The sequence below is a fragment of the Numenius arquata genome, chromosome 2 (genome assembly GCF_964106895.1).
Source record: "Numenius arquata chromosome 2, bNumArq3.hap1.1, whole genome shotgun sequence".
NCBI lineage: Eukaryota > Metazoa > Chordata > Aves > Charadriiformes > Scolopacidae > Numenius > Numenius arquata.
This window is the reverse complement of record NC_133577.1, coordinates 2,911,139-2,933,825: the sequence shown is the minus strand read 5'-3', so window position 1 is coordinate 2,933,825 and position 22,687 is coordinate 2,911,139. Positions and strand designations below refer to the sequence as shown.

The following is a 22,687-nucleotide window of genomic DNA, read 5'->3' as shown; positions in this document are numbered from 1 at the left end:
GTAAATGTTTGATTAGAGGACAGTCAGTGATCTTCACACATGACTAGCAAAGCATTCTCAGGAGGTTGATCTCACTTTCAGGAATACTGAACTTCAGTAACTCCACCAATGTCAGTCGATCTTTACTTCTGTGAGAGACAGAAGAATCTATTATGGTTCCAGTTACGCGATACTATTTGAAAATTAGAATTTGATTCTCCACCGATGTTAAGGCTAACTAATTTCAAAAAACACCACCAAGCAATGAACTCCCATTCTTAGTGCTGAGACACACTCTCCAGGTTGTTTTTAAAGAATTCTTTAAAATGAGGGAGTGGTGTAATGAAAAAGTGGAGAGTAAATCCCATGCAACTATTCTACCAGCAAAAAACTTTATACAATTTAGAGGCCCTTTCAGTAACAGTCAGTGGAAGCAGGGATCTGAGCTGAGTTTAATCATTTGGTTTTAAAAGTCAACGTTGGAATATTTAATTTTAGGGTGAGACTACATTGATGAATTTTACAAATACACATAAAGAGGACTGAGAAGAAAAGTAGTTAACTGAAAAGAATGCTGCATATGAAGCATTAAGGCAAAACTAAATTAGAGAAGACAGTCAAGTTCTGTCTTTAGTGTTACTCCTCGCACTAACATCTCTCCCTGTCAAATTTCTCCGTGGTACTTTTCACACCTTTGCCCGTCTGGCCTTTGCTTTCTGGCAAATCACAAGAACTACTCCTCACTTAGCAATCACTCTACCAGTGCAATCTGCTTTGTCACCCTGCCTTGTCCCAGCAGATGACCCTTGCTTCACACTCAGGCTGGGGACTAACAGGGCAGAGGCCCCAGTGGCTGGGTAAGGAGAGATGGCAGCTTTCACAGAGCTGCTCCATCCTTCCCCTTTTTCACACGGGCGATGACAGAGAGAGACAGACTGAGAGAGTTGGGGGTGTTCAGCCTGGAGAAGAAAAGGCTTGGGGGAGACCTTACAGCCCCTTCCAGTCCCTAAAGGGGCTACAGGAGAGATGGGGAGGGACTCTTGATCAGGGAGGGGAGCAGTAGGAAGAAGTTGGAATGGTTTAAAACTGAAAGAGGGGAGATTTAGATTAGACATTAGGAAGAAATTCTTTGCTGTGAAGGTGGTGAGACACTGGAAGAGGTTGCCCAGAGAAGCTGTGGCTGCCCCATCCCTGGAGGGGTTCAAGGCCAGGCTGGATGGGGCTTGGAGCAACCTGGTCTGGTGGGAGGTGTCCCTGCCCAGGGCAGGGGGTTGGACCTCAATGATCTTTAAGGTCCCTTCCAGCCCAAACTATTCTATGATTCTATACAATATGCAGAATGCACTCCTATTCCTGGCTTGCTTGAGAACGTAGGGGCTGTCCCTGACACAAGGGACAATGCGGGTCACTGTTCTCTCAGCCCCAGACAGAGAACAAAAGGCTGGCTGAGACGGAGATGCCGTTGTTCCTCCTCTTTCCAAGGAGGAGGGCAATTGCACGGTCCCTTGCAGCCTCTGTCCCCACAGGAGCCAGGGAAAAGCCGGCCTACTAGCTGTGCCAGCTCCTACGTAGTCCAGCTGGGTGAAATACAAGCTTTGTTTGTGTACAACAGCCGCACCACAGCCGTGATGTTTCTGCTGAGTCTCCAGTACCGCCCATCACCACTGCAGCCCACCCATGGTCACAACGGAGGGACCACAAAGAGGGGGGAGACCACTGGCAGCAGAACCACCCTGCTGTTGAGCAGCCACTCCTTTGAACTCACAGTCCATCTGAAAGGCGGCACTGGTGAGGCCTCACCTCGAGCGCTGTGTCCAGTTTTGAGCCCCTCATGACAAGCAGGACATTTTGGTGCTGGAGTGTGTCCAGAGAAGGGCAACGGAGATGGTGAGGGGTCTGGAGCACAAGTCTCATGAGGAGAGGCTGAGGGAGCTGGGGGTGTTCAGCCTGGAGAAAAGGAGGCTGAGGGGAGACCTTCTCGCTCTCTATAACTCCCTGAAAGGAGGGTGTAGCCAGGGGGGGTCGGTCTCTGCTCGCAAGTCACAGGTGATGGGACAAGAGGAAACGGCCTCAAGTTGCGCCAGGGGAGGTTCAGATTGGATATTAGGAAAAATTTTGACACGGAAAGGGTTATTCAGCCTTGGAATGGGCTGCCCAGGGCAGTGGTGGAGGCACCATCCCTGGAGATATTTAAAAGACAGGTTGACATAGTGCTTAGTGACATGGTTTCATGATGGCTTTTGTCAGTGTTACGTTGATGATTGGACTACATCTGAGAGGTCCCTTCCAACGCAGGCAATTCCATGATTCTAAGCCACGGGTTACGGCCACCTGGCCACAACTGCACTCACACTCGCCAAGCTGTCCCACGTCACAGCATAGGACAGTTTGCCCCCACAGCTTTTTTCCATCCTTACCTGGCTGTATACATGTCTCCTGGTAATCTAAGCAGCAGTTTCCAAGCTTGACACAGTCTCTATCACAACGGCAGCTTCCAAAGGTCCTTTCAAAGCAGCGACCTTTGCAGGTTTTCACTGTAATATTGGATAACGTTAGATGTCAGTGCCCGAGCCCAAATCAGTCAACAAGCAAAAGAAATTAATAAGATCAGCGTGTGGAATGACACAGTTGGCCATTCCACAGTTTGTAGGATGCCTGCAAAAACAGTGACAGCCAAAGGAAAAGGAAAGTCTTGATCCAACTAAATGTTGATTTTCTCTTATTGAATAAAAATATTTTTGCATCATATTGAACAAAGGGTTCTGTATTGTTTTAGCAGGAACATGGTGCTTCATTACTGGCAGAAGCAAGTGTAACAGAAGACCACAATTCCAGCTGTGACTGTCCCTGCCTTCCTGTATCACCAGAAGATATAAGGGTGGTCATTCAGAATATGGAAGATCTCCGTCGGAGGAAATCTGAACGAAGGTTTTCAATAAGGGTGCCCTAAAACAGCAAAACGCTTTTGCGGAGAACACCGATCTTCATTTTCACATCTGACGATGTTCCACTTTCTACAAATAATTAAACATTCCCTAGAATCTAGACTGCATTGGCTATGCTTGCACCTCTCCCGTGCTCACGCCCTGTCTGAATGACTGTCTTCATACAAATCAGAGGAACTGAAGAAGCCCCAGTTCCACGTCCCCCCGTACCAGGGTTGAGGTACTATCTCAAGACACATGAAGGGCTGTTCCACATGCAGGAGATACGAACTTGAGTGTACTGCTCACCGGCCTAATTTTTGTCCAGTTTTAACGTAAATAAAACCAACAGAAAATGCATAGCATTCTTCCACTAGACTGGGGTTGCCTGGTGAAAAAAAAAAACCCAGAAACTGGTGATGTGAAGCATCACTTAAGTGATCACTTAGCAACACTTAAGTAGTTGGTCCGTCTGCTTCATCCTGTGTAATCACCAGAAGGGTGTAAGGTAAATCCTTCATCATTTGGCCACTCTTCTCAAGACTCTTGAGGTGTGTGATATTAGGAAAATGAGTAATAATGAGCCAATATTGCAAAGCTGTGGTAAACTGAGAAAAAAAAAAAACCTAAACAGATTCTAATGGGAAATTAATAAACTGAATTTTAGTTTAATAAACATTGTAGGACTGTTTGTTAAACAGGTCAACTCTGAAATTATTCTAGATAGCTGTTCCCAAAGCGAAGCTTGATTTCTTCACATATCTTTCGTAACCTTCTACCTGAAGAAAATGTACCATTGAAAAAAAAAAAACCACATATTTTTCAGGACAGAAAACAGCCAGAGGAATTCCACAAGGAACGTTTTCAGACTACAATTCTAACCAGTAAAAAAAATAACTTTTTTTTCCCCCCTATAATTGACTGGAAAAGATGAAAAACAAATGTTCCAGGACAACACGAAATAGAAATTGTTGGTGGTTGTTGTTTTTTTTTTTTTTTTTATAGTGAGCTGAGAAAAGCCAGCCATGTGACATCACCACAGTGACAGTCGGGATACATGGAAGCTGCCAGACCAGACACTGAGTGCCAGGATCAGTTTACCTCTCTGGTGAGTACACACAAATACCGAGTCCACCTGAGCTTTATTTCCTGCTACTTCCATTCCCCTCTAACTGAAACTGCTCCGAGCCATGCATCCAGTCCCCTTCCTGCAGCAAGAAATGGTGGCATTCTGATAATATCAAAATTAATTTACAAAAAAAAAAAGAAAAAAAAATTAATTTCTTAGAAATATCACTAAATAAAAGGCATATTAGTTACCATCTTTTGAACAGCTAGGCTTCAGGCCAAATATACATCCTAGGATGGTCGTCAACATGCAGACACAAAGTACCTGTGGGACAGGAAGGAAAAGAAAGTAAACTTAAATGACTGAATGGTTTTGAATTCTCTCACTTTCTCTATAATGCTCTACAATTGTACTGAAATCGATAAACGTGCAGATTAAGAGGCTGATTTCACTGCTTGCACAAGCAGTTTTCACTCACGTGAATAGTTATGTTGTTTGCTATTAATTCCTGGTGCGTGAACATGAATGTTCTCGAGACTGGGCCTGTGTATTTCATTTCTTAGCAAGTTATTTAAGGTAGACATGATGATATGTTTCCTTCTTACGAACAAAAAAATTAAGGTATCTATGGTTACACAATTTTATAGAAAACTTTCTTTGCTCCGCTTCTTCCTTCCTCCTGGGTTCTTCTAAGAAGGTGAAGTGAAGCTTTGCCGTTGGCACCAGGCTAAAACAGAAGGCATGGCCCTTAAGCGATACCTATAATTTTCGCAGGCAGGAAAACCTTTTCCCACTTCCTATTATCCAATTCATACTAGATGTTGGTCCATACCGTGGTAAGCAGCTGTGGGATGTCACATTAGACTGACCACAGTGTCTTACACTGACCAGAAGCTACGACCATGTTTATTTTGGATTCCAAATGCATTAAACTTATCGAACAAGCACCACGTTCTCCTTGCCCAGCATTTTAGGGCAAGATCTAACACCTACTCAAATACAGGGAAAGATTCCTTCTAACCTCATTAAGTAACTGGATTTGGTCCATAAACTCTTTAGGAAAAATGTATATGTTATCACTGCATGTACAGTAATTAAGGAGACTGGGAATGCCAACAATGTACTTATGATGGTTATTCTATTCAAACACAGGATGTAATAAGGTAGTTTGCCAAGAGTCCTGAAAGAGAAGGCACTGTAATAACACAGACTTTCTTATTCAGATTTATTTGGGGAGTTATGGGTTGGACAGAATGTATCTGTCACCTTTCTGCTCATTGTTTTCTGAGGAAAAATTGAATTCAAGCAATACGTCAATAACTTTACATACACGACTACACAAAGTCTCTCCCTGTTTTCCTCCTTCTCCTTCAGCAACAGCTCCTGAGTCAGTCTTTCGAGTATGATGCCTGAATCATTCTGTGATGTGGCGAAAATCCATCCCATTCTCATAGAATCACAGAATGGTTAGAGTTGGAAGGGTCCTTAAAGATCATCCAGTTCCAACCCCCTGCCATGGGCAGGGACACCTCCCACCAGACCAGGTTGCTCCAAGCCCCATCCAGCCTGGCCTTGAACACCTCCAGGGATTTTAAAATGCACCTAACTTTCTCAAGCTTACTTTTTTAAAGATTGTGAACACTTGAGTAAATAAAAGCTATTTGTGTTGTTTTTAACAAATATACACTTCACTATACAACTTTGTTCATTAAGCAGTTAATAAAGACAGTAAGAAAGCAATTTCTGGAATGTGTAGCATTGAAATTCAGGTATTATTCTGGATTTTTGAAATGCAAATTATCACAAGCTGTATTAACCAATATCAAAACCATCACATATATAGCATTCATAAAAAAAGGGAATTATAGACCAGACATGATGAAATTTTGGTCTAGAATTCCGAACCAGGCAAGTCTGGAATCTTAGGTTATTCAGCGCAATGTCCAGCAAAGAAATAAGTACTTTTTGAGTTCAAATCTATCTTTGAATTGATAGGGAAAGAAGGGAGATAATAACAGAATGAGGAAAAAGAATCTGGCATTATCAATGCACCCAGATACACTACAACCTGTGATGGAAAGGGGCAAGTCTCCATTGAGCCAACCGTCAACAATTACCAACAATTAACACAACTGCAGAGTTCTCTACTTGCCTTTATTTTTTTTCTTTTTTTAGCAGCATACTAACACGTGCAATATCAGCAACATTTCCTGCGAAGTCAGTATCAACAGTATTACCTTCCCTGTAAATTGTTCTGGACCTTTGAGATCTTCCATATGAAATATCACCTAGATAAGAGCACGGGCACAGCGAGGTAGGCAGCAGAGCAAAACCCGTTATTGCCCTTTTAACTTCTATATTATCATTTGGAAATTACAGCTTGATTGATTTGTTTGTAAAAAGCCAACCTGAAAACATTTCATTCAAATGTGTGAATTTGAAATATTCAAAAGGGTGACGATATATTGCTCCTCTACTCCCGCCAGGCCCTGCTACTAAGCTCAGAGAGTAGAACATCCTCTGACATGTAACCACAAACACACTTTAAAACAAACAAAACCCACACCTACTCTATCTATAAGAGCTTTATTCCCGTATCTTCAAACAGCTACATGACTTACACCACCTAAGGCATCCTTGGAAATAAAACACACTGCAGTGCCACTAAACTGGACGAGGGAAACACACTGCAGTGCCACTAAAACACACTGCAGTGCCACTAAACTGGACGAGTGCCACTTACTGGACGAGGGAAAGGCTGTTGATATTGTATACCTGGACTTTCGAAAAGCATTCGATACTGTACCCCATACAATTCTCGTGGAAAAACTGGCTTCACACGGCCTGGATGAGCATATGATCCACTGGGTCAAGCACTGGCTGACTGGAAGGTCCCAAAGAGTGGTGCTCAATGGATTTAAATCCAGCTGGCAGCCGGTCACAAGTGGCGTTCCTCAGGGCTCAGTGTTAGGACCATTTCTGTTTAACGTCTTTATTGATGATCTTGACAGGGACATAGGGTGTATCATCAGCAAGTTCACAGATGACACCAAGTTAAGCAGGAGTGTTGATTCCCAGGAGGATAGGGAAGCTCTACAGAGAGACCTAGATAGATTGGATCATTGGGCCAACATCAATGGTGTGAGTTTCAACAAGGGCAAGTGCCAGGTTCTGCACTCGGGCCACAACAACCCCAAGCAGCGCTACAGGCTTGGGGAAGTGTGGCTGGAAAGCTGCCTGGAAGAAAGAGACCTGGGGTTTCTAATTGACAAGCGGCTGAATATGAGCCGGCAGTGTGCCCAGGTGGCCAAGAAAGCCAACGGCATCCTGGCTTGTATTAGAAATAGCGTGACCAGCAGAAGTAGGGAGGTGATTGTGCCCCTGTACTCGGCACTGGTGAGGCCACAGCTGGAGTATTGTGCCCAGTTTTGGGCACCTCAATCCAAGAGAGATATCGAGGTGCTGGAGCGGGTGCAGAGGAGGGCAACGAAGCTGGTGAAGGGCCTGGAAAACAAATCCTATGAAGAGCGGTTGAAGGAGCTGGGACTGTTTAGTATGAGGAAGAGGAGGCTGAGGGGAGACCTCATCACTCTCTACAACTACTTGAAAGGACATTGTAGAGAGGTTGGTGCTGGTCTCTTCGCACAGGTAATGAATGACAGAACAAGAGGGAATGGCTTCAAGCTCCAACAGGGTAGGTTTAGACTGAACATTAGGAAAGAATTTTTCACAGAAAGAGTGGTCGGGCATTGGAACAGGCTGCCCAGGGAGGGGGTTGAGTCACCATCCCTGGATGTGTTTAAGAGCCGTTTAGATGTGGTGTTGGGGGATATGATATAGGGGAGAACTTTGTAGAGTAGGGTAGATGGTTGGACTCGATGATCCCAAGGGTCTCTTCCAACCTGGATGATTCTATGATTCTATGAAACAGACTATTAATATTCCCTTATGGAGCATCAGTGTAGGTAATGCATGTTTAAAAACCAGGAATTTAATTGTGGCACCAAAAATTAAAATACATACAATAAAATCTAAACAAAACCCACTCCAAATTGGTAGCATTATACTACTTCCCAACTAAAACTGGTAAATCCTCCCTAAAGTTCTCACAAATAATTCCCGAGATTTTGGCACCAAATGTTACAAAATCACAGTTTTGAATTGTATTCCAGATTTTCAGTTTTACACTTCCATGAACAAAATTAATTCCAACAAGCCAAAACAGGAAAGGATTATGTTCACTGAGGCACATGAATGTTCTTTTGGGTAGGAAACACTACAAAATGGTAATGCTATTTGATATAATAGTACAACTTGCATTTCCTGCAAGCAATACTCTGGAAACCTCATAGCATCACAAACCACAGCATACCACAAATGCTCTCTGTCTCTCTACCACAAACCAGTTCTGCTCTCAAATTTCATGTATATACACAAGGGAAAATAGGGTCCACGTCCTTACCTCGCCAACTATGTCCATCTATAATGAGAAGATCTGGGAACTTCTATCGAGCCACTACATTCAAGCTTTTGCTTTCTTAACATAAGTCCCACTATCTTAAATTTTGGTCTTAAAAATATTTTACTGCAAAATACTACAGCTTCTCCACCGTTTTTATTTCCCTTTCTCTCTTCTTCAATGTTTAATAAAGAAGCTTCACAAAGATGGTAAGCTTAGAGGTAAAGCATTTGACAGTGTTCTGGGACAGCCGAGTCTGATCCAGTGGACTATACCACGTAATTGCAGCTTGGTGTTGAAGGCTTTGAATCAAAGCTTTACCTTGAGCCTGGGTGACTTCAGTCATGCAGATATTATCCATGCAAATGGCACCAACGTTCAGCTGGAACCATGTGGAGCTACTAACAGTGGCCACCAGCAGTACCAGACCTAACTAGGCACAGCAGGAGGTGTTATACCAGTAGTTGACCTCTTGCCAGTGGAAAGGCTCCAAGATTATCAGCCCTGCAGATGATGAGGAACATTCCAGCTGGATTTAAAGGTTGCCCAGGTACAGAAAGTCATCTCACTGCAGCCCAAAATTCACTTTGCTTCTTGCTATATGGGACCTCGCTGTAGCAGGTAGGTTATTAATATTTCCTCAACTACTTCACATACAGGTAGCTCAGGTTTGGGATGCCGCAGTGATCTTTAAGGTCCCTTCTAACCTGAACCATTCTATGATTCTATATATTTTTTAAATCTATATAAAGACAAGTAGCTGCACACGTAGTTTAAGGTTTACTATCAAGAACCTGACTGGAACCCTGCAGCATCCTGCTGCAAGCACCAGACTCAAATCTCTGTCTACTGTCCACATAACATCACTGTCAACATAACGCCTGCCTTCAGGGATTAATCTGTCTTTTTAAACAAAAGTAGATAATCTTACCTGTTCTCTCCCCATCCACCCACCCAGCCCCCATATTCTTCCCCTCGAAAGAGAAAACAAGAATTGAGAAAAAGATAGGAACCCAACATTTAGTAGGAAGGCAAACAAAATTAAAGAACCTGGCCTTGTCATACACACAGAAGTAGCACATGAACTTTTTATGGTCTGTAACTTGAGAGATCGCTAGGACAAAATGTCAGATTTGGTTTTAATACATCTGAGAAAAGTTTTTAAGCCAACACAGTAACAACTGCAGAGAAGAAAGTGTCCCTTTGTGTTTTAAAAATATTTTTTAGAAAGTTTGTTTTGGAATCAGAAAAACATTGTCATCTAGGGATGAATCTCTGTCCCATCACTGCTTCCTTTACGTGGGCGGAAGCAATAAAAAGTTCTGCTTTGTAAACATCATAGTGGTTGGGAATAGGTGGTTGAGCGTCTGGAGAACTGCAATCCCGAGAACATTTCAAAAGCCTCTTATTTTGAGCTGGGCAGATGGGAATGTGATAATACGGTTAGAGAGCGGAATCATTTCCGTCACTCATCTCTAGAGCTGCGTCTGAAGAGAATTTCTCAGCAGTGATTTCGGGGAGCGGGTGGCCGCAGAGCCAGTACGATCACAGGCTACGGACACCAGGTCCCAGAGAGACTGGTCAACGTACAGGGATTAGTGACACACAGAGAAATATCTCACCAGTCTTAGCTACTCTCACCTTTCCTATCGTATTTCACTCTTCCTTTACGCAGTCAATGCTACTGTTCCTTCCTCTTCACTCTTCCCTGGCTCTCTCCATCTCCCCTACTCCCCCTCTTCTATTCTGCATTTTCTTTGGCAAAGAATAAATTGATATTTCTTCTAAGGAACAACCATTCTGAATTAAGTTTCTTTCTATGTTGATTTTCCTCGCTCTTTGCCTGGCGTGTACTCAGCTGCTTCCTATTTTCCTTTCTTCATCCCTGGTGTTCCATGGCCAACAAAACTTGTCACTCCGAGGTTTAAGGCACATCCATTAACAACTACGCAATTAACACAGAAGCAATGAAAAGCAGTGGTTTTCCATTCTAATCTCCACGATTGGCTCTCACAGTTGTGTCATGTCTATCCATGAAGGGAGAACGTCTAGACTGGGTCTGTAACGCCAATGTTACAAAAACCCATGGAATTTTCCAAAACCACTGGGATCCGTGAAGAGCATACTATGTTTTCACTGTTTTTTGTGCGCCTAGAATAGATGACTAATGGCCTGGACCTTAACACTGAAATACCTTTGAGAAAAAATTTAATCTGCAAAAGTGTAAAGAACATAGTAATAAATAATGAACTTCAAGTAAGAACAGACTCATCCTCTGTTAAAAAGACATTGTTCAAAATGCAGAAAGCATACTGTACAGAGAAAAAAAACCTTATCTAGACTTGCCAGGGGCAGCAGAACATTTACTCATGCTCATAAAAGTTATTTTTAAACAGAGATAACCCTCCCTGCAACAGCTCGGTTTTTTTTTTCAAAAGCAGAGGATACTTTATAAAGTTTACTAAACTGAACAGAGGTGGATACTTCACTCGCAGCAACTCAGCTACATGGCTAAATAAATCACCTAAAAAACAGTTATCAGCACTGAAAAAGTGCACCACCTCCTTCTTGCACCACTCATCTCTTCTTTCCACATTTGTAAATATTTTTATGTTCTTCAAAGACTTGCTGCTGTTGATCCACATTCCACACCTAAAGTTCAGGAGGAGGAGGAGACCCGCTGAGGCTCTCAGGTCCTGGTCCTGAAGAAACACTGAATTATCCTGAAGCCAGTGGATGGAAAAGCTGGAGCTTGCATCTGAAACCTTTTCAGAGCTAAAAAGAAGATTTACTCTAAAAACATATAGGGATTATTTTCTTCTCAAAGCAGCACACAGAAGGTCTATTCTTGCTGTTTCTATTGAATGTTCTCAAGACTGTTATTACATACTATTGCAACCTAAGGTCATCCAAAGGACAAGAATGTTTTAAAGGTAGCTCAAGCCACAGCAAGATATTATAAAAAGCCTTCATGGAGCTTACCAAAGAGTGATAAATGTTCATTCAGCAGGGAAATTATCAGCAGAAGACATTATGGTACTATAGATCTCTAAATACCTTCCAAAACTATTCAAGCATCTGGTTTTTAACAAGAAAGAGACAAAAAGATAAAACAGAGTTGTCATCTGTCAGCTGGGATCTAAAATATTTTTCTTATTTGTTACTTGGCCAACCACATAGGTACATACTCCCCTGGAAGGCATTAACACAGGAGCTGTTATCAAAGCATACATTTTTATGCCTGGCCGCTTTGGTTTTCAATGCATTTTACACCATGGGAGAGTTTAGAGAGAAAATAAAACGCAACTATACACTAGCCAAGAAGAGGAGGAAATAACTTCTGGTTAAACTCCAAAAAAAAAAAAAACCCCAGATATCAACTGACTCTGCTATTTAATGAGCAGGTAGGGTTTTGTAAAAACTTAAGGATAAACAGGACTGAAAACTGATCTTAATTTATGAGGGAAAAAAAAAAAAAAAGGAAATATTGTACTTCCAAACATAATTCTTTTATTCAGCAGAGCAGACTATGAACACAGAACAAAGAGCACCCCATGCCATCTGCTTTAGTGGCAACCACATATGAATGCATGGGTACGTAGTAAGAGAAGGAATGGTGAGTATGGTGCCAACTCAACACTGTTGTCCAAACAAGCTGCACTTGACCCGCAAATAAAAGCAAAACTGGAGAAGAAAACATGGCCTTGAGCCGTCTTCATGCTCTTCCTATTCCAAAAATCCCTTTTCAAGAATAAAGCTAAAGCTGTTCCAAACTTAAAGTACTGTCATGAGACTTGTAACGACAACAGGGTAAAAAGGGGGTCTATTCTACCAGGTACTGGTAATATCACCAAATATACCAAGTAAACCTATATTCATCTCCATTTTTCCACGGCAGATGCTGTTGCTACTGCCACCACGATGGCAACATTGGGCTGAGCAGGAAGACACAGCGACTTTAAAGAGAAAGTTAAAAAAAAAAAAAAAAATCCCATAAAACACTGTAAGAATGTAAGGAGTGTCCAAAATCGCCGAAGCACAAAGCGGTATGGGGAAGAAAATGGGACAAATTCGGTTTCAAAGCTATTCACGGTGGGGTTTTAATAAGCACACCGATACTGATCACAGGCACATCGTTAGCCCTGAATCCCTCGGCCATTTTCCAAAAATGAAGGCCAGGGCTGACAGAGCGCCCATTATTTACCTCTGCACCCTTTGAATACAGCCCCTCAAAAACCAAAAGGCAGACTTTGATCAGATTTCGATGCTTCACAACCTGGAAACTTATTTCAGCCAGAAATGGACCCAAGAATGGGCCCATTTGATCGTGCCAGAGATAAACAGCACAATGGAAGATAAATGGCTGAGTCCGACTAGTGACTTTTGTGTAAGCAGCTACAACATCATTATAATTTTTGTTACTCCATGAACAACAAACACACCAAAAAACCTGTAACGCAAACCCGTGCCCAAATATTACCACGTATTAGAAGGGATTTACATAGATTGATTTTGCCAGCAGAACTGGGATAAGGTTCATGCTCACCTGAGTTTCTTCAGAAACGGAAATATTTCATCTTTTCTCATTACTTCCCTTTTCTCCTAGGCTGACTGTTAAAAAACAGCCTATTTGCCAAAAGTCCTTACCTATACTCTTTTCCTTTGCCCTCCACCACATCCCCTTCACAATAAAAATCCACTCCTGTCTTAAAAGTACCCTTAATGGAAACTTTTCATACAGCTGACCTGTGCAACACCTGTGCAAAACAGATAATTAATTTTCGCTTTTCAGTGCGGAAAGTATATATTTACGTTGTTCTGACGTATTTCCTGTCCTATTTTCAAAATACCATTCCAATATCGACCATTATAAAATAGGTTCTCCAATAATGGAACATATTACTGTTTCATTGGCGTGAGACACTACTGCGATGCAGGACATTGCAGATTCTATCAGACAGGACATTCTTTAAAAGAAGTGTATTATATATGCACTGCCCATAGCATATGGTCACAGTGACGTTTGCCAACATATTCGTTTCTAATACCAGCTCCGAGGTGAGAAACTTTTCACACCTTTCACGTTTTCAAAGCCTTTAATTTGCTCCACCTCTCCTTTCAGCTGAGAGCAACAGAAACATCGTGTCCGTGGCCAGGCAAATCAGAACAATTCACTCTTTGTGTGATTCCACTGATACCAGTGACAGAATGCCAAGGAAAAATTTTAAAGAGCAAGAGCTGGAAGGAATCCCTGCATAATTTTTTGTATCTTCAGCCTTGCCTGAAATCTAACAGTTTTAGCACAGTAACTATGTTGTTCTGAACTCAAGTTTAATTATGTCTCCAGAAAGTCTACCCATTTAAGTTATTAACGTGTTCCTTATTATTTTAGCATCTGAGAGCCTTGCAGAACCACATGGAGGTGATGTTCAGACCAAGAGCACACTCCTCCCTCACAGGAGTTTGGCTGCCTGCGTTCAGGGCCGGTTCTCCAGTACTGTTTCAGCTGCTGAGAGCACCATTTTGCAAACCTCAACCAGCCTTGAACACCGCTCTTCAACAAAGAGCTAGAAGAAGCCTCAGCAGTCACCTATCGCCTTGTTTTGGCCAGTTCTGGCCTCTGTCCCCTGCCTGGGCTGTGTTACAGCCACACTGCAGTCACGTCCATCCTGGCCAAGCGCGCCACTGACCCTGACCCTAACCCACAGACTTGATTTCCTTCCCTGACTTTGGACCTGCCTCATCACGGTGGCAGGTGGACCTGCCGATATCACTGGCAGACAAGAAGCTCAACACGAGCCAGGAAAGCCTGCTGGCAGCCCAGAAACCCCCCCACGTCCTGGGCTGCATCAAAAGAAGCGTAGCCAGCAGGGCCAGGGAGGGGATTCTGGCCCTCTGTTCTGGGGAGACCCTACCTGGAGTACCGCATCCAGCTCTGGAGTCCTCAGCACAGAAAGGACATGGACCTGTTGGAAAGGGTCCAGAGGAGGCCATGAAGACGATCAGAGGGCTGGAGCACCTCTCCTATGAAAACAGGCTGAGAGAGTTGAGGTTGTTCAGCCTGGAGAAGAGAAGGCTCCAGGGAGACCTTAGAGCCCCTTCTAGTCCTTAAAGCGGCTACAGGAGAGATGGGGAAGGACTCTTGATCAGGGAGGGGAGCAGTAGGAAGAAGCTGGAATGGTTTAAAACTGAAAGAGGGAAGATTTAGATGAGATATCAGGAAGAAATTCTTTGCTGTGAGGGTGGTGAGACACTGGAACAGGTTGCCCAGAGAAGCTGTGGCTGCCCCATCCCTGGAGGGGTTCAAGGCCAGGCTGGATGGGGCTTTGAGCAACCTGCTCTGGTGGGAGGTGTCCCTGCCCAGGGCAGGGGTTTGGAACTGGATGATCTTTAAGGTCCCTTCCAACCCAAGCCATTCTATGATTCTATGATCACTATACACTCATCTGGCAATGTAGACTACTGCCTGAACCTGGTTAGCGCCCCCAAACCTGAGCCTTTTGTTTACCCCAGTGAAGGAGAAACAGGATGTCTAAGAAGTGGAAGAGCTTATTTTCAAGTCCAGAGCAACCATAATTTTGAAACTCGGTTACCAGCAGAGTATTTCTTCCTGAACAAAACAGCAGCAGCGCTAAGAGATTCTCTCCTAGACACTAGGGTCATATCTGTAACACACACGCTTAAATGCCTCAGTGGAAGAGCAGGTGTAGGGTGAATGTTTGTTGCAGGACCTGCCCTCATCTGGTGCCTGACAGGTAGACAAAGACTATTACCACAAAATTAAAGAAAGGTAAGGAAAACCCTAAGGGATGGATTAAGTCCAAGCTCTGACTGCTCCAGCAGGAAGTCTGAGCTCACACGTGACACTAATCATGGCCCCAATCGCTCATTTTGCCAGAATAGACCAAATGGCTGATCCCAGCACGCTACAACCTCATCCATCAGCAGATAGTCTACGACTCAAATTCCTAGGAAAAACATGGATGTCTTCTGGCAGGCAACCAGCCAGCAGTGATGACAGAAGCCCCAAGTCACACCGCTGGGGGTTCTTCAGCCTGCTCCCAGCTCTGCACTCCAGCTGGAGTCCAGGAACCCAGGAGCATCCCCACACGCTGCACCGAGGGGCGACCAAAACCTCCCAGATGGCTTCAGCCCTCCAGCTCAGCCCCATAAGAGAGTGTCCTGCAGCCTGTCCTAAACTCCATGCTCTTTTGTCTATGCTGAAGGCAACACCTAATCTATCCAACTCAAAGTGGGCAAAGTAACAATCACACCTTTGACTGTGGCACAGCTGCACCCAAAGTCTGGCAATAAAATAACTTAAAATGAGCTCTGATTACAATTATAAACAAAGGCAGTCCCTCTTCTCCCTTGGTGAAGATTGAAGATTTTTTTTTTATGTAAGTAGAATTTTTTGTTGGGTTTTTATTTTTTATTTTGGGGTTGGTTGGGGGCTTTTTTGGTTGTTTTTTGTGTGGGTTTTTTTTTTTAAATATAGAAAAGACCTCAATTCCCACAAGTGCTTCTTTGGATAATATTTTTTTATTTCATATCAGCTACTGTCATCTAGGACAGGATATGCTGATTCAGCTCTGTGAAGTAAGGTGCAAGTAAAGCAAAAAGACTAACTCTGGAAACACTGCGGAGTTAAAATGGCTAAATATTTCTTATCTTTTTACTGTATGAGAGTAAGATAAGGATTTTTTTTTGTCTTCAATACCCAGCATGAAGGTATCCACGTGAAGAAGAGTGAAGAAATTGTGGGTTTACAGCTCCCTGCGTATGACAGGAATTATTTGCAAAGTCGTCCTTGAAAAATGAGTTGACTGAAGAGAAACATTAAAAGCTATAACGATCTTAAAATTCATCAAAACCCAATTTTTCTTTTGATGGATTAAATCGAATAACAATGTATTTATTATATTTATTTATAGTTACAATTGTATTGTAATTAGATGCATTTAAGCAATATCAACAGCAAATGCAATTAAAAAAAAAAAGTATCTTTTGTCAAACACCAGTTTTTGCTGTGTCTTCAGAATTCAGAACAAGCCACCACTGGAGATGGACAGCTGTGATCCTGCTGGAAGACAGGATAGACACTTACTGGAAAACACCCTTGTTTCCAAACACTGGAATAGAGTTTCCTACAAAATATTAAAATATTGGAGAGCGGTCAAGAACTGCTTTAATGTTTCTGAACCAAAAGCGCTTCAAAGTCTGTTTAAACTATGGCCATTCTGCCACTGCCATTTTTTACTTCACATTTCACTAAAGGATGTTTGATGCTAAAAAGATTATATTGCCTAACCGTCAGCAACTTTAATATTACTGTTAAGCTTCGTGGAGCTTCTTGGAACACAAAAGCCCCATCTAAGCTCAATCCAACACTCTCAAGGAGCAAGTAATTTCAGCAATGAGTACTTTTCCTTACTGAAAAGGGGGAAAAAAAGCAAGGCACATAAGGCAAAACACTACCAAAAAAAAGCTGAACTGGAATGATTCGCTGAAGGCCAAAAACAATCAGAGGAAAGACTGAACACGGTGCCAAGGTCTCCCAAACTCAGGCACACATACAGTGTCCTTGAATCCACTGCTGAAGAACTGACTGATACCCACAAAAATACCCACACCGAAGTTGGCTGAAGACAATAGCCATGTTCCAAATCACAAGGTTTGGGCACGAACACTTTCCTGTCATCGTCTTTCCTCTCCTCGCATGAGTTACGTTAATTCCGAAGCCTGGATGATGAGCAGAAATGGAAAAATCCTTGAGTTTGGAACCAGTTTTCTACGCAGTCCTTCCCCTAGGAATCAAGACCACATCGCGGCAACCCAGCAGAAGACAGAGGAGTTCACCAGTGATCTCACTTCCTTCTCGGGAGCCTGAACCCCAGAGTAAAACAAGCTTTTGAAGGGTCTGGGCCAACACAATACTTGTTGAGAAACAAGTCCAACTCATTCTCCACCTGCTCTCTCACTAACTGCTCCCCATCTTTCCTTCTCCAACAGCAGATGTAGAAGAGAAAGTAAGATTAAGCTGACAAGCATATTAAATAAAATAATTAAAAAGGTATTCTGCATCTTTTCCAGAGAAAGAATTTAGAAATGTATTATTCCAAAAAAGTACTAACCTATACAAAGGTTTCGGCATCCTCAAACATATTTAGGAGGAAAACCATCAGCATTAAAACAACCAAACAGGCATGCAATCTTCCAGATACCTACATAAGAAAAGGTTGTTTCTACACCTTCATCTCTGTGGGGGAAGAGAAAACAAACCCAAGAGAAAACAAACCAAATAAAAACAAACCAACCAACCTACAGCTGTCTCCAAAGTCCTGACACAGCACACCCATCTTTCCCTGTATGAGCAGAAAGCTGGCAACTAGGGGTTATTTTGGAAGAAAGCGGTGAAAAACTTTCAGGATTCTCAAGACCAGACTCCTCCTCAAGTCTCAAGACCAGTTGTTCTCTGGGTATCTAGCCCCCTGCACTGGAAGATAGGGACAGGGAGCAGAATGAAGCTCCCGTAATCCAAGGGGAAATGATGAGCAACCTACTACACAAGTCTATGGGACCAGACTTGCTTACCAAGCCATTTCCCATCATTTATCAGCAGTCCCAGCTAACTGGGGAGCTCCCAGTTGACTGGAAGTCAGCATGGGTTTATGAAAGGCAGGTCCTACTAGACTAACCCAATCTCCTTCTATGATAACGTGACCCCATTAGTGGATGAGGGAGAGGCTGTGGATGTTGTCTACCCGGACTTCAGTAAACCCTTTGACCTTGTTTCCCACAGCATTCTCCTGGAGAACGCACATGGCTTGGATGGGCACCCTCTTTGCTGAATTAAAAACTGGCTGGAGCGCCAAAAAGTTGTGGTGAATGGAGATAAATCCAGTTGGTGGCCAGTCACAAGTGGTGTTCCCCAGATCTCAGTATTGGGGCCAGTTCTCTTTAATATCTTTATCAAACATCTGGATGAGGAGATCAAGTGCACCCTCAAGTAAGTTCACAGATGACACCAAGTTGGGTGGGAGTGTTGGTCTGCTTGAGTGAAGGAAGGCTCTACAGAGGAATTTGGACAGGCTGGATTGATGAGCCAAGGCCAGTGGTGTGAGGTTCAACAAGGCCAAGTGCTAGATCCTGCCCTTGGGTCACACCAACCCCACGCAGCGCTACAGGCTCGGGGCAGAGTGGCTGGAGCTGCCCGGCAGAAAAGGACCTGGGGGTGTTGGTCGACTGTCGGCTGAACATGAGCCAGCGGTGTGCCCAGGTGGCCAAGAAGGCCAACACCATCCTGACCTGTATCAGGAACAGCGTGGTGAGTAGGACTCGGGAGGTGATCGTCCCCCTGTACTGGGCACTGGTGAGGCCCCACCTCGAGTAAAGTGTCCAGTTTTGGGCCCCTCACCACAAAAAAGACATTGAGGGGCTGGAGCGGGTCCAGAGAAGGGCAACGGAGCTGGTGAGGGGTCTGGAGCACAAGTCTTGTGAGGAGAGGCTGAGGGAGCTGGGGGTGTTCAGCCTGGAGAAAAGGAGGCTGAGGGGAGACCTTCTCGCTCTCTACAACTCCCTGAAAGGAGGGTGTAGCCAGGGGGGGTCGGTCTCTTCTCCCAAGTAAAAAGTGATAGGACTTTTTTTGATCTTTCTTTCCTAATCAGGAATTCTCAAGTTGCAAAAACTCCTTAAGAAATTTTCTAGCAAAAGTGTCAGTTCAAATGAGTTTTCCAGTTCCAAGAAAGAAAGCCTGAAACTGCTGAAGAGAAACATTGTCTGTTTTGTTACTTTTTTCCTCTCTGTGTTTCAGCTGTTATAAACGCACGGAAATTTTTATTTTAATGGAATGAGTGAATCAGAGCAGAAAGCAATGCCTGAGAGTCACCGGCAAGCTGGAACGGAAAGCCTCAAGCCCAAGGAAGAGCTACAGTGCTGTTGGGCAGTCACACAACGTCAACGGGACAGCCCGGAGGAACACCGGGGGGACACAAACAGGCAGACACCTCCTTGGGCTTTGAGGGACAGAGGTACAAGCTCAGAAAATTGGCAAGTGACTAAATGTAAAGGTGTGCAGAGAAGTTACGCAAATGGAGATCACCGTCTCTCACGATTACTCCAAGCTGGATGTTTTCGCTCCATTGCCTTTGGGAAGCGCCATGGGTCAGTAGATCCCCGTGGGCCTGTCCCACCGCTTGCAGAACCCTCCCTGCGTAGCAGCAACAGAAGAGCGACCTCCATGGTACGAAAACCTACAGCTGAACTTAAAATTATACCTTCAGCAACAAGCACTGCTAGAAGCAGAGGTGGTGACTCTATACCACTTCCTTACCTACCTACATCTTCCCTAAACCAATGTATATTCAATTAAAAACTAAGTACCGCCATGTAACACAGAGGCTTCTGGAGCAACCAACAAAACCCATGGGTAGAGCCCCCATGGGAGAACTTTTTGTAGGTGGGAACTCTGCAGTTCCTCTGAAACTGGGCAAGGTTGGCTCATGGACAGAAGCTGGGAACGTCAAGGTTGTGTTCACAAGTTGTACAGGCAGCAACGGGTGGCAGGCGCAGATGGGGAGAGGGGAACGCAAGCAGGTCTGTGCTTTCCAGAAAGATGGAAAAAGATAATTCAAGTACTTTCTAATCACCAGAAATGCACCCATCAGTTTCTACCAAAAAAATTCAACATAAACTTACCTGAAACCAGATATTTTTTTTAAATCTACTCAAAGGAAACAACGGTGCATACAACTAGGGTAAATGCAGGCAAAGGGAGTTTTACCGATGTCTTATCACTTTTGTAGTTTCACATCGCCCAACCCAAAACACCAAGCAGATAAGTCTGTTCACATCTTCCTTACATCGGAACAATATCATCAATACATTGTACATGGATTGGCTTCTGAGAAAGAAAAAAAACCTTGCATTTCCAACTCCAGTTTTCCCCTTTCTAACTTGATGTTTAGGTCAAATATATTCCTGTTTTACTCAATCCAGTATCACCTGCAGCATTTAGAAAGTTTTTCCAAGTTCTCTCTGGATATTCTAAATTATCTCAGTGTCTACAGTAGCCAAAAACACTGCTGCATGGCCATTTATATTTAGAAGTTTTAAATTATTTCAGTATAGGTGACACTTTGGTCAGCACAGGATGAACGTTTTGCCAATTGTCAGGGAACAGCTACGGTTTGGAAAACAAGGACTTAATTCAGAAGAATAAGTACCTGCAAACATTATCACTTGTGCTCAACTCCGGTCATTGGGTATATATCTATATATAGATAGACAGATATCTCTAATCATTTTGTTGTATTAGAGCCTACAAAGCTCAGAGCAACAACACAAGGTTTTGAACAGTATGCGATTGTTTTCCACTACTGCTGCCTATTTCTAAGCCTGAAAAAAGCTGAGCTGTTTTCACCATCCAACTACAATGGCTTCTATGGCACGACCTGACCTCCCCAGAAGGCAACAAAAGTCATAAAACAAGCTACAAACCGCTACCTTTATTTAAGGGGACTTTTCACCAGTTGCCAAAAAAAATACTTCTACATGGAAAATACCATAGACCCTTGCACAAATTTTGGTATTTTTCTTATTGTGTTCTGACAAACGTGGAAATGCAACTTACCACCCATTATGTCAGAAAGTACAACCAACACGTCGTCACTACGGTATGGCGGATGGTTCATTTGGAACAGTAGCCAGATTACAAAGCTATAGGTCAATCTGGAAAGGCATCTTGATCCTTATGCCTTAATGCACTGGAGGAGGGCTACATAAATATATATATGTGTGTGTAATAAGGTCTGCTGCAGTTCCACTGAAGCTTCCTTCCGAGAATGCTGCAGGTTTTTTTTCACCTTGATAATGATTTTAGTCTCATAACCATCACCCCAGGCAGTCTGGAAGGTCTTATTTTCACATCTCTACAGGGAGGATAATTATAATACAGCAGCGTGGCTAAAACGGGAAAGTGACCTACCTGCTAACAATGGCTTTGGCCACCGGGGCCTCCGAACCGGGGCTGGAAGTGGCTCCAAGCAGCACTTGGAGACAAACTTCCAATCCAGAGCACTTCAGTGAAAGGGAAGTTTTTATACTTCCTCCATCCTTTCGGCTCTTGAACCCTTTTGAGCTTTTCGAGCCATATTTTCCTGGTTTAACCTGGTTTTTTTGTCCTCCCCGGTGCGTCCCCTAACAGCTAAAACCACACTATGGAAGATGGGACAAGCGTTAACCCTACAAAAGAATCGAGTCGATTCAACCCTGAGCGCTGTCAAAAAGAGCAAAAATGATGAAAAACCTCCCCTTTCGGGGCAGGTTGCTGCCTACCGGCCACAGGCGGGAGGGATGGCGCCGGGACCCCGCTGCCCGGGACACCCCGAGAAGCCGCCGGTGCCCAGGGCTCTTTCCCTCCCTCCCTCCCCCGACGCCCCTCCGGACCGGCGGGACGGACCCGACCCCCGGGCGGCTCCCAAGGGGGTCCCCGAGGGAACGGGGAGAGGCTTGTCCGTCCCCATCCCCGCGGGGCCAAACACCTGCCCTCCTTCCCCGCCCCCCACCGGCGAGCTGAGCCCCGGGGAAGGTCGCCCGCCCCACGGCCGCCACCTCCAGCCCTTACCAGGGAGAGCACTTTGTAGGTGTTGGGATCCTTGCTCTTGCCACCCGGAGCTTTCTCCGGCTCCTCGGCCACCTCCATGGCCGGCAGCATGGGCACGGCCGCAGCCTGGAGCCCGCCGTCGGCCGCCCCGAGCCCGCCGAGGTGGTCCTCATGGCCCTTCCCCGCCGCTTGCTGCCCGTTCCCCTGCATGCTCCCCGCCGCTCTGCCTCTGCCCTCCGCCCGCCGCCGCTATTCATAGCCCGGCCCCGGCCCCCGGCCCCGCCCCGACCGGGACGGCGGCCCCCGCTCCCCCGCCGGCACCCCCGCACCGGGGAGCGGCCTGTTCCCCTCCCTCCCTCCCTCCCCTGCCCGGCCGCCCTCCCCATCTTCCCCCCCCACACACCTTCCCCTCAGGTGAGGGCGGGCGGCGGGACGGCGCGGGGGGGCGGCGGGGGCGACTGGCCCTGACATCGCGGCCATCCGAAATAGCGGCCGGGGGAGGGCGCCGGCGAAGGGAGAGGGGGGGCGAAAGTTTCCGCTGCCTGACCCCCGCCGCCTCCCCCCGTTTCCCGCAGCAGGGGGGGGTGCTTCCCCGAAGCCGTCGTGAGCGGCGGCGGGGGGTGCCGGTCAGGTCCCGGTCCCCGTCCCGGTCT

General features: G+C 44.8%; 1 protein-coding gene across 1 annotated transcript in view; it reads right to left on the bottom strand.

Annotated features, from left to right (window-relative positions):
* ENPP1 (ectonucleotide pyrophosphatase/phosphodiesterase 1) overlaps positions 1–22,253 on the bottom strand; it is a 64,688-nt gene extending 42,435 nt beyond the window's left edge. Inside the window, exons 1-3 of the mRNA XM_074144506.1 lie at positions 22,056–22,253; positions 4,224–4,296; positions 2,397–2,513 (exon numbers count right to left, since the gene is read on the bottom strand). Of these exons, the coding sequence (XP_074000607.1) occupies positions 2,397–2,513; positions 4,224–4,296; positions 22,056–22,244 (379 nt within the window). The 5' untranslated portion in view covers positions 22,245–22,253. The remainder of the gene's footprint in view (positions 1–2,396; positions 2,514–4,223; positions 4,297–22,055) is intronic.
* Positions 22,254–22,687: the final 434 nt, after the last annotated feature.